Source organism: Apus apus, chromosome 24 (genome assembly GCF_020740795.1).
Source record: "Apus apus isolate bApuApu2 chromosome 24, bApuApu2.pri.cur, whole genome shotgun sequence".
Classification (NCBI taxonomy): domain Eukaryota; kingdom Metazoa; phylum Chordata; class Aves; order Apodiformes; family Apodidae; genus Apus; species Apus apus.
The window spans coordinates 5,844,459-5,855,652 of NC_067305.1; the positions used below are offsets into that span (position 1 = coordinate 5,844,459).

The following is an 11,194-nucleotide window of genomic DNA, read 5'->3' on the forward strand; positions in this document are numbered from 1 at the left end:
TTTTACTTTAAATCCTCTTTTTTTTGTTAAAAATTTCGGCATTTTCGGAGCGTCCTCCGGCGCGGTGCATGCCGGGGGAGATGGTTGTTTGCATTGCGGGGCGGGGCCGGCGCGTGTCCGCCGCCGTCCCGGCGTCCCCCGCGCCGCTGGCGCAGGCGCAGTGCCGGCCCGTCGGTGCCGGGGGAGGAAGATGGCGGCGGGGCGCTGAGGGGCCGGGCCGGGCCGCGATCGCCACCGGGCCGCTCGGCTCCGCACCGCGACAGCTGAGGCGGCCTCGCGCTCCGGGACGCGCCGCCCCGGGGCCAGATTCCCCCCATGGCCGCGGGGCCGGCCCAGAAGCCGCGTCCCCGCTGGGCCTGCTCGGGCCGCGCCGCTGCCGGGCCCCGCCGAGGCCGCGGTCCGCTGAGCCCCGGAGCCTGGCCCGGGCCCCGCCGGGCCTGACCCGCCCTCCGCTCGGGAGGCTTCTGGGGCCTGCCGGGGGCGGCCACGCCTGAGGAGAGTGGGACGGGGGCAGCGCCTGCCCAGACCCCCGCACCGAGCGGCCGCAGGACCCTCGACCCGCGTCCCCTCCGGCCCCGGTCGGCACCGGCAGCGCCCTTCGGCTGCGGCACGGGCGTCAGGATGTCCGAGAACCAGCCAAACGCCAACAACCACCACCCGGCCAACAACAACGGGGGTGGCGGGGCTGCCGGGGGCAACAACCGGGGTGTCCGAAACCCCAACCTCAACCAGAACCCCCTGATCAACGTCCGCGATCGGCTCTTCCACGCGCTGTTCTTCAAGATGGCCGTGACCTATGCTCGCCTCTTCCCACCCTCCTTCCGCCGCGTCTTCGAGTTCTTCGTCCTCCTCAAGGTGAGGGGCAGCGTTTCGGGAGGAGTGGACGTTCCTCGTGCTGCCCGGCAGCTGCCCATCAATTTCCTTATAAACACATAAAAGCTTGGCTCTGCTAGAGGTCACAGCCTGAGTCTGGGCCACACCTGCCCCAAACTGTCTGCTGTGGGCTGGTCTTCTGTGAGAAATGTGGCTACTTGTAATGATCCATGGGGCCCCCACACCACTAGAGCTCTGGTACCAGAGCTGGATTAAAAAGGCATTTGCTGAGACAGCTTGCTGGGCAGCCAGGCTCAGGGGTGCAGGCATGTGAGATTTCTGTTTCCATTCCTAAGCAGGCAGTCTCACTGGATACCTTGCACACGTGAGCTATTTGATTGTTCGTGTTTTGTTGGAGTCTTGTGCTTTCTAGAAGTGATTAACCCACAACCCAGTTCTAACCTTTCTGTTTAGCTGTCAGCCCCTTGGCTGTGCTGGCTCAGTGTCACAGTGCTGTATGACAGGGTGAAAAGAGCCACGAAGGGTCCTGTCAGAGTCACAGGGTGAGCTGCCCACGGGGTGAATCCTGCTCTGCAGCTCCCAGGGCACAGGGTGGCAGTGCCAGCGTGGGAGGTGGGAGCAGAGCAGAGGAGCTGGCCAGGTGACAACTGCCTGCTCCGCTACAAGTATCTAAAATTCAGTTACTTAAAGCAAGAAAATATTGAGGACAACTTGTCCCGTACTGCACGTACAGATTTTTTCCCCTCCCAAGAAATGTTCAATGTTTTAACGTCTCTTTTTCCCCCCATGGTATAACTGGGCTCAGACAGGGAGCCTGGGATGGGCCGGTGCTGCGGGCGAGGCCACGGGCACAGCAGCTGGTGCAGCTGGTGGGGGTTCCTGCTGCTCGTGATTAAAGCACTTCCAAGGAAGTGAGAGTATCCACAGGGCATCTGTGGGGAGCAGCCTGCTCCCCCACAGGGTTGGGAGTCAGCCAGGCCCCAGCCTGCTCCTGCTCACTGCTCAGGGCACCGGCAGGTGAAGTCAGACCGTGGTCCTGTGCACTGTTGTCCACCGGGTCCTGAGTTGGCTCCTGGTTCTGGCAGCCCCACTGTGGCTCCTCCTGCACTCAGGGAGGTGTTTGGTTTACCTTCCTGTGCTGCTTCTCTGCAGATGGGGTGTTTACCAGCCCGTTTATTCATAGCAAATAGGTCAAGAGTGATAGCTAGCGAGGACAGCTCATTTAATTAGGAATGAGCATCTCAGTGCAGTTGGAAAGTGAGTGTGTGAAGCTCAGCCCTGCTGTTTGCTGTACCAGTCCTTCTTAGAGTCGTCAGCTGTGAACTCTGGCCAGCGTTGGGTGACGTCCTGCTAGGTTTACCACCTCCCCTGTAGGGAGCAAATCTTAGTCCATTTTGGTTCTGGTGTGGCTCTATAGCTGTTCCATGGAGTGAGCCGGGGCAAGGGAGGGGTGATGCTCCCCAAGCCCAGCCTGGCAACTTCACTTCTGTGGCAGAACCTGTACATCACAGCAGAGAGCGTTGGGTTGAACGTGGAGCTGGATGTTCTGCCCTGGGCGTGTGGTCTCCTGCTCATGTCTTGTGTTGGGGTTTGCTTTATTCTGCCTCTGTGAAGTTGGGCTTCCTCCTCTGGGCTTCATAGAAGACACTTTGTGCTGAGGAGGGAAGGGCTGAAAGCCATGGGTGGGGTTCTGGTTCTTTCAATGTGCTTTGAACCTTGTCACCTGTCAGGGCTGTGTTTGGTGGGTTTGCCCTTGGTGGGGTTGGTTTGTTCTGGGAACACTGTTGGTTTGTGGGACCTCACACAGTGCTGGGGTCTGTGTGTGAGCTGTGCTTTCATCAGGACGTGCTGCGTGGGTATCAGTGGCAGCTCTGCTCCAGTGAACAGGAGACTGTTCTTGCTGTTGTTTCGGTGTGTTCCCCTGTTGATATGGTAATGCTGAAGTTGCCTAATTTTGGGCTGCTGAGACCACGGGGGTTGGGAAGCACAGAAACTCCTGTCACTAGCAGATGTATTCATCTGAATTAATCCAGTGTCTTTGTGGGCAAAGAGATGGTTAAAACTGGGGGTGTCTGTGAAGGGGCGGGGGCTGGGTGGGCTGACGGTGCCTGCTGTTTCCCTGCAGGCTCTCTTTGTGCTCTTCATCCTGGCTTACATCCACATCGCCTTCTCCCGCTCTCCCATCAACTGCCTGGAGCACGTGCGGGACAAGTGGCCGCGCGACGGGATCCTGCGGGTGGAGATCCAGCGCAATTCCAGCCGGGCCCCCATCTTCCTGCAGTTCTGTGGGGCCGAGAAGTTCCCGGGAATGGTAGTTGAATCCACAGCTGAGGAAGAGGAGGAGGAGGAGGAAATGACTGTGGATATGTTTGAAAACAGCTCTGTCAAGGTAAAGATGCCTGCCTTGTGTACACAGAGGGAGGTGGGAACCTGGGTGTGGGTTTGGGGATAAATGGTTTGTCAGGGTGTGCTACATCCCTGGGTGATCCCTCCGTCACCTGGGAGCAGAGTGTGCTCCTTGGCTTTTCCTGGGTCTCCACCTTAGCCTGTGGTTTACAATAGAAAGTCAAGCCTGAGAAAGTGGCCTCTCATGTCCTCCTTTTGTTGGTGGGGGCCTTGGCAGGGGGCACAGAGGGAGGACAGGGGAGGGGAGCTGCAGGAAGTACCAACACCACGTTCCCTGCCACCGTTTCCCGACAGTTTGAGCTGGACATCGAGCCCAAGGTGTTCCTCAAGCCATCCCGGGTGAGCAGCACCGAGGCACTGACCCGCAACGAAAGCCAGGAGTTCTCGTTTAGTGAAGCAGCCACTAAAGGTATGCAGCCTCTGAGGGAGACTGTGTCCGAGTTTGAGATGCTAGCCCGAGCAGGTAAAGACCCCTTCCTGCTGCCCCTGCTCCCCCTGCGCGGCCCCTTGCACGTCTTGTTCCCTCTGGTTTCCCTGGGCACCTGCATCATAACCTCCAATGTCTCCCCTGCTGCATTTCCCTGTGGTTACTCATGTCAATACTAACACAGCTGCACAGCAATGGCTGGAGGGGGCTGGGGGCGGGGGGGGTCTGATGCCCCCTGGGCTGGCACTGTGTGTCTGTGCAGCAGACCTGGGATTGCAGGTGAATGTGGCCCCCTGTTCTGAGCTGCTCTATGTGCTCTTGGGGTGTGAGGGAAGTGTTCCTCCTCCCAGTCACAGGGTTTGGGCTGTATTTTGGGTCCCTGAGTCAACACCAGTGCTTAGAATTAAGCTAATTAATCCTGAAAGCCACCAAGCGAGTTTTGGTGGATTGCAAGATGCAGCCTCACTGCTCTGCATCCTCCAGGATATTGTCCTGCTCTGTCCCACCCCTGCTGCTGGCTCCTAAACTCAAGGAACATTTAGTGCTTTTGTATTATTGAAAATGGAATTCTGGTGTTGGAAAACTTCTGTTTCTAATGGTTAGGGGAGGAAATCTATTAGAACATCTGTCTTTTCTAATGGGTCCTAAATACCTGGTTTTATTGTTTTTCCAGGTTTTCTTGTGCTCTAAGTAGACCTAATTTGATGTTTAGACAGAATATTTTACCATGGACAAATGTTTTATGATACAGAGGAAGTAATTATTTTGTTGATATCTGAACACTTTTATTTCCATTTGAGCTTAAAACTATTTCATAATGGAAACAAAAGATGAAGCAAACACACCAGCCTGTGTTTGCTGCCCAAGAAGTGGGGTCAGAAGTGGGGAGGTGAGGTGGGCAATTCTTGGTGAGTGCCCTGTGGGGTGGTTCAGCTGGTGTACAGTGTGTTTTCCAGCTATTTCCCAAACAACATGGACAGCAGAAACTGAACAGAGCAGGAGCAAATCTGGGACTCACCAGGCAGAGACGTGGGCAGGTTCTGGACAGCACTAGACAGAGCCTGGAGCCTCTGCCTGGAGGTTTCCCATAAGTTTCATGTTAAGGACTAATGCCAAGGGAATGGGCTGCAGTTTTAAAGGATTTGTATTGATTTGTTTTAAATTGGCTGGAGGAAGCTTGGAGCCTGTGTCTACAGCTGGGTCTCCTTCCCAGAGCAGGGAGGGAGGGAGGAGGGGAGCAGAGCTGCTGCTTCCTGGTGGTCGCTGAGTCCCCTCCTCCCACAGTGTGGCCGCAGGAGGAATACATCGTGGAATATTCGCTGGAATATGGGTTCCTGCGCCTGTCCCAGAGCACTCGACAGCGCCTCAGCATCCCCGTCATGGTGGTGACCCTGGGTGAGTGAGGGGACTGCCCCCCGGGCGGGGATGTGGGCAACGCTCGGGGCCGGGGGGGGGAGGCTCTGCAGAGGTACCTGCCAAAACTGCTGGCAACAGTTGATGGCGCTCGTTTTCCGGGCAGGAGAGCTGCCTGGGGAGGGTTTGTGGCTGCAGTAGGTTGTACCTCTCCACGAAGAGCAGTCTGAAATGGTGGAGCCTGTTTCACTGAGGTCCAGCACCGGTTTCTCACTGAGAAAGGAGGAGCCTGGTGGGACTGGAGCTCTGGGCTCAGCGTGGAGCAGCAGCAGGGCAGAGGTAGAGCCCCATGGCCAGAGCAGCTGTGCCTGTGTTGGGGCAGACTGAGCAGATCTGCTTTGCACTATCTGAACACACTTCTGTGCCCCTGTCAGCTCCAGCAGACTGGTTTCTTCTTTGGGATTTGCTCCATTAAAACCTGTCCCAGTCAGGAATACAATCTCAAACCTTTTAATGCCTGTGAACTTAATTGGTCTGTACTGAGCTGCTATGGCAGCAATCAGACTGTACTTCATTGTCATAATGAAGCTCCTAATCAAACTGCAGCACAGCTGGACTGGAGTATTTGCATGGGTCTGCTGGGAAGTGGGTCCTTGGGAGTGAGGAGGAGACTCTGCTTGCCTTGCCACCTCTCTGGCTTAAAAAGTGAGCAATCTGAATGGATTTTTTTGTCTTTTCTCTAGATCCCACCAGGGATCAGTGCTTTGGGGACAGGTTCAGTCGCCTGTTGCTGGATGAGTTCCTGGGTTATGATGACATCCTGATGTCAAGTGTCAAAGCTTTGGCTGAAAATGAGGAAAACAAAGGTAAGGCTTGGAGGAATGGCTTTCAGCAGCTGTGCAGAGCAGTTGATGTTTTTAATATGATGCACAAATATCATCATCTGACTATTGATTAACCTCTAATGCAGGGAACAGTTCCCTGTGTTGTGCAGAGGTGTTACTGTCAAGGACAGAATGAAACAAGCAGGAGGGGAGAGGTGACTGCAGAGTGATTTCCTACTGCCCGGTTGCTCTGCATAACAATAAGACTGCTGCCTTGGGATGGTGTTGCCACTGATGTGCTTTAACTCCTGGTCCTTTAGAAGGCACTGCAAGTTTGTTCCTAGTTTGTGAATTAATCCCACTGAGATTGTGTGTGTTTTCTCTCCAGGTTTCCTTCGCAACGTGGTCTCTGGGGAGCACTACCGCTTCGTCAGCATGTGGATGGCCAGGACGTCCTACCTGGCAGCCTTTGTCATCATGGTCATTTTTGTAAGTCAAGAGGGGCTGGGCATTGCCTGGGCTCTGTGCCCCATTCTGGGCACCATGTGTCTGATGTAGCACAGGCCCGAGCTCTTACTGCTTTGAGAGCTAAGCTGATGGAGTATGAGGTTCTACTCTGGGTTTTAAAGTACTTTTCTCAACGTGGGTTCTTAAAGACCTAACAGTGAAACAGACAGAGGAGCAGAAAACAGGATGAGGTGATGGCTTTGTTGTCAAAGAGGGATTCACCTTAGAGAGTCTCTGAGTGTGCTTAAATGCTTGGGCTGCCAAGGCACTGGGTGTGGATGTTTGTCCTCTGAGACTTTTAGGAACAGGCCTGACTAATTTGGCAGGAGTCATCAAGATAGAACGGAGTCTTCTGTGATTATATGTGAGACAAGGCGATGATGGATGAGTATGAGACAAGATCCCAAGTGATAACTGAGCCTGTGTTCAGTCTTGGGTGACTGTCTCTCTTTGTGTCTGTCCGTCCACTGGGGCAGCTTTGTGTACAACAGTCTTGTGGGTTGGGCAGTGGGGAGGTGTGAGCTGCTCTGGGGAGCCCAGAGCAGGACGGGGAGGAAGCCCAGATCCAGCCCTGCTGCTGCTGTTGGGTTTGGCCCCTGCTTCAGTATTCTAAATCGGTCTCTTTACAAACAAATTACTGTCTATTTCACTGCAGTAATACAAAGATTAATTGCTGTTTGTGAAGTCCTAATTAGTTTTTGGGAAGTTGGTCTAAGGAAGGTGGGACATGTGGGGCACACTGTGACACAGGAGGTCGGAGCGTGCCGGGTGCGGTGGGGCTCCCGGGCCCGCGGTGCCCTGACCCTGCTCTGCTCTCCTCCTGCAGACTCTCTCTGTTTCCATGCTCCTGCGCTACTCACACCATCAGATCTTCGTCTTCATTGGTAAGGATTTTCTAAGGGATTCAGGCTGCTCTGGACACCCTGCCTGCTCCAGCTCAGTGTATCCTATAGATACTCTTGACTGTTGTTCGGAAGGGTCTGGGTGTAGGTGCACAGGGAATATATCTGTGCCCCAGTCACTGTGCCCGTGAGCTGCTCTGTCTCCCGACAAGTAAGTGTCAGGGACAGGGACTTTGTTGCATGTTGCTGTGCCCAGCATAAGGGGTGATGTGGGGTGGAGGGTCCCTTGGCCCCACAGCCACTCGGTGTTACAGTATGTTTTCCTTCTTGCAGTTGACCTGTTGCAGATGCTGGAAATGAACATGACAATTGCGTTCCCTGCAGCTCCCCTCCTCACTGTCATTCTGGCTCTAGTAGGTAAGGACATGAGCTCACTTCCTGTCCATTTGCAGCAAGTTCCTTCGGGATCTGTAGAAAATACAATTCCCTGTTTTGACCTGGCCAGGGCAGGTGGTTGGCTGGTGTGTCCACTCATCACAGGGTGGAAGGCTCTGGAATTTGATGGACAGTGAACTGCATTGTCCTTCTGGGTCCCCTGGAAAAGGAGTTCATTTGGAAATCACAGAAACTGGAGCTTTGTCAGTCACATTAATTCATTTCAGATTCACATTCTGTGACCATGTTAGATTTGTGCAGTTTGAATTAAAAAGCCAAACAGCAGCAAAGCCCAGGTCTGTGTCAGGAGCCAGCTGCTCCCCTGGCCCCTATTTGCCCTCAGCTGCTGCAGGCAGAGCTGGTTCCCCTGGCTGTGGTCCCTGCTGTGCCCCAGCTCTGCAACCACAGGGTTCCTGCCCCTCGGGAAGCCCTGGCTGAGCTGGGGTGGGAGCTGAGCACTGTGTCCTGCAGGGATGGAGGCCATCATGTCCGAGTTCTTCAATGACACCACGACTGCGTTCTACATCATCCTGATCGTGTGGCTGGCCGACCAGTACGATGCCATCTGCTGCCACACCAACACCAGCAAGAGGCACTGGCTCAGGTAGGAGCTGGCTCATTCCATGTTGTCCCGCTCTCCGGTGGGAAGGGGCTGCTTCCCAGCCATTCCAGCCCTCCCAGGCAGGAGTGATTCTGCTCCCCAGAGCTGCTGTCACCTGGGGAGCTGCCCTGTGTGTCACAGGCCGGGGTCTGATCCCTCCACCTAGGCCTGGGTCTCAGGAATCACCCCAGTCCTTTGCCTGCCCCCTGGGTTCCCCTGTTGAAGCCCTGTTTGTAGCAAGGCAATTTAATGATTAGTTATTTATATAATTGTTAACTTTTAATTTACTCGAATTACTTATAATAAATTGATACATTATGCTCAACTACGATCATACAATTAAATACAACAGTAATGTACCATTATTAACTATTATAATTAATGTTTTATCACAAATCATGTTAGATTTTAATAATAAAATAAAATAAATATAAAACTTATTATTAATTAAAATATTCATTGCTGTTTGGTTACCTGCACCTCCTGAGGTGCAGTTTCCTGCCCCCCCTGTGCAAAGTGCCCCTGCTCAGGGTGGAGCTGGGAGGGCAGCTCAGGTGTGTCCTGTCACTGCTGTGCCCTCATGCTGTTGCTGTTCTCTCCAGGTTCTTCTACCTGTACCACTTTGCCTTCTACGCCTACCACTACCGCTTCAACGGGCAGTACAGCAGCCTGGCACTTGTCACCTCCTGGCTCTTCATCCAGGTGAGCAGCTGCCCCTTGTGCTGCAGGTCAGGCAGGTGAGCTGGGCCTCTCCACCCTCCTTAGTGGGTCTCCCTGTGGATGGAACTTTGACATTGCTGATGTTACCAGCACAGCCAGTGGGAGCAAAGTGAAGGAAATCAACACAGTTTGGGCTCTCTCGAGCTTCTTGTCAGGCTGAGTCTGAGTAGCAATCTTGATTTATACAAGAGATGGAAATAATCCTGGTTTGGAAGGGGAACAGCAGCAGGAGGCTATCGAGCAGCAGGGCTTTGAGGTCGCTGGCTCCAGTCCAGCTACGTGGCTGATAGTAGGCTGATGTCAAGTGAGTTTTGGAAGGTGTTAAGGAAGGATTTCCATCCTGTCTTTCTGGAAGAAATCCCAAGGAGGATCTCCCATGCAGAAACGGAGGGGGGGGTCGGGTCTGTGCAGGGAAGGTGCTGGCAAGACTGGCTCCAAATGGATGTCCCCAGGATCCTTGTTCAAGCAGACTCTGTGGGTCTGGCTGTGAGGCTGCCCCATTCTCTGCTGCAGGGTTGGGTCAGGGAGCTGCCCATGAGCCAGATGGTGTCTTTACCCTCCTTGTTCCCTCAAGGGAAGAGGGGCTGTGGTCCATGGCCCAGCTTCAGAGAGCAACTGCAACAGCTCTGGCAGCAGCCTGCAGGGATCATAGCAGAAGGGATACACCTTTCCAAACTTTAAAATAACCTCTTGACTGTCAGAGCAGCCCAGTTCTCTGATCCTTGCCTTTACAGCCAGAGAACAGCCCAGTTTTCTGGGGTACCTGTAGCCTCACAGCCCAGGCCCAGCGAGTGACTCCTTTCCCTTTGCCTTCCCAGCATTCGATGATTTATTTCTTCCACCACTATGAGCTCCCGGCCATTCTCCAGCAGATCAGGATCCAGGAGATGCTGCTGCAGAACCAGCAGGTTGGCCATGGGACGCAGACAACACTCCAAGACAACCTCAACAACAACACCACGGCTGCCCCCGTGGAGGCTGGAGCCCGCCAGGCCCCCCTGGCCCCCGGGCCCCCCGGGGACAGCAGCAGCCCGGCCGCCCTGGCTCCCGCCGCGGCCGCCTCCGCCGGCAGCGACCTGAACTGGGTGGCCGAGACCGCCGCCATTGTCACCGAGGCCTCGTTCCTCTCCGACCTGAGCACGACCCTCCTGGAGCCAAACGTGGCTCACGCCGGGAGCCCTCAGGACGCCGCCACCTCCAGCCTGGTCGCCCGCATCAGGGTCAGCAGCGACCGCCCGGAGGCGGCCGTGGGCTCCATCACCATCCAGGTCACCTCAGCCTCCGTGGTGGCTGCAGCTGCAGATGTTCCCCCTGCCGCAGAGGGGGCTCTGCCTGCGCCCCCCATCCCGCTGCAGGCGGGGGCCTCTGTCCCCAGCCCCTCCCCTCCTCAGCAGACTGTGGCTGCCGAGGGCTCAGGCAGCCAAGCAGGACCTAGTGACAAGGACTGCAGGGCAGGGAGCAGCGTGGCAGGGAGCCCACCTGCCCCTGCTGAGGACACTGGCCAGGACAGACCCTTAGGCCGTGCTCTTGGGGACCAGGGGGGGAGCTGCCCCTGCCCAGCACCAGGGGATAGTACCCTTTGCTCCAGACCTTGCTCGGAGCCAGACTTGAAGAGCCTGTCGTGAGTCCCTGTCACTGTTCTGGACTGCCAGGAAGGCGTTTGGATTTTGTTTGTTACTGTTTCTCACTTCACCATCATCCTTAACCCATTAATTCCTCGTAGCAGCGGCAGAGCAGGACTGGAATCGCAGCTGCCTGTGAACAGGGGGGAGCTCTTCAGACACTCCTGGGAGAAACCTGGTAAACTTCCTTTTTCTTCAGAAGAGGAGCTTAAGACCATCCCCAGACACGAGACCTGCTCATGCCAGGGCAAAGCTGGGCAATAACCAAAGCAGAAAACACTGTTCAGCCCTTTTTTTTTTTTTTTTTTGTCCAGTCAGTCAGTGGGTTTGGAGGGGCAGAAGCTGCATGTCTGGGTTGGAGCTTCCATCCCGGGGGAGCTGCATGTGGCCAGGCTGGGAAACAGCAGGGCCCAGTCCTGTGCTGGCAGCCCTGGAGAAGAGCTGTTCCTCTGCAGGGCTGTGGGAGTTTGGCCTCTCGTGGGTGCGCGTGGCTGGCACGAAGCAGCAGCTTCTGGCACAGGGAAATGGTCTGGAGTAATGTCTGCTGGGAGGGGGTTGGTGGTGTTGGTGGCTGTGGGACGTTTTGGGGGAGGAGGAGGACAGCACCTCTGCCTTGCACCACT

General features: G+C 55.3%; 1 protein-coding gene across 2 annotated transcripts; it reads left to right on the forward strand.

Moving 5' to 3' along the window:
• Nucleotides 1-173: 173 nt before the first annotated feature.
• TMEM259 (transmembrane protein 259) lies at nucleotides 174-10,857 on the forward strand. Of its 2 annotated transcripts, none has more exons than XM_051639838.1 (11): nucleotides 174-855; nucleotides 2,960-3,223; nucleotides 3,535-3,703; nucleotides 4,952-5,062; nucleotides 5,764-5,886; nucleotides 6,233-6,333; nucleotides 7,178-7,235; nucleotides 7,527-7,610; nucleotides 8,100-8,232; nucleotides 8,832-8,931; nucleotides 9,768-10,857. In XM_051639838.1, exons 1-11 carry the CDS (start codon nucleotides 622-624, stop codon nucleotides 10,572-10,574), a joined length of 2,184 nt encoding a protein of 727 aa, XP_051495798.1. In that variant the 5' UTR covers nucleotides 174-621; the 3' UTR covers nucleotides 10,575-10,857. The 2 variants fall into 2 exon arrangements, with proteins under 2 accessions (XP_051495798.1, XP_051495799.1); XM_051639839.1 differs by having other exon boundaries at nucleotides 3,535-3,649.
• Nucleotides 10,858-11,194: the final 337 nt, after the last annotated feature.

Excerpts from the sequence above, each read along its gene's own strand:
- TMEM259 (XM_051639838.1), top strand. The coding sequence starts at position 622 with ATGTCCGAGAACCAGCCAAACGCCAACAACCACCACCCGGCCAACAAC. Across the intron at positions 7,611-8,099 it reads TGTCATTCTGGCTCTAGTAG|GGATGGAGGCCATCATGTCC; the intron begins GTAAGGACATGA and ends TGTGTCCTGCAG. Across the intron at positions 8,932-9,767 it reads CCTCCTGGCTCTTCATCCAG|CATTCGATGATTTATTTCTT; the intron begins GTGAGCAGCTGC and ends TTGCCTTCCCAG.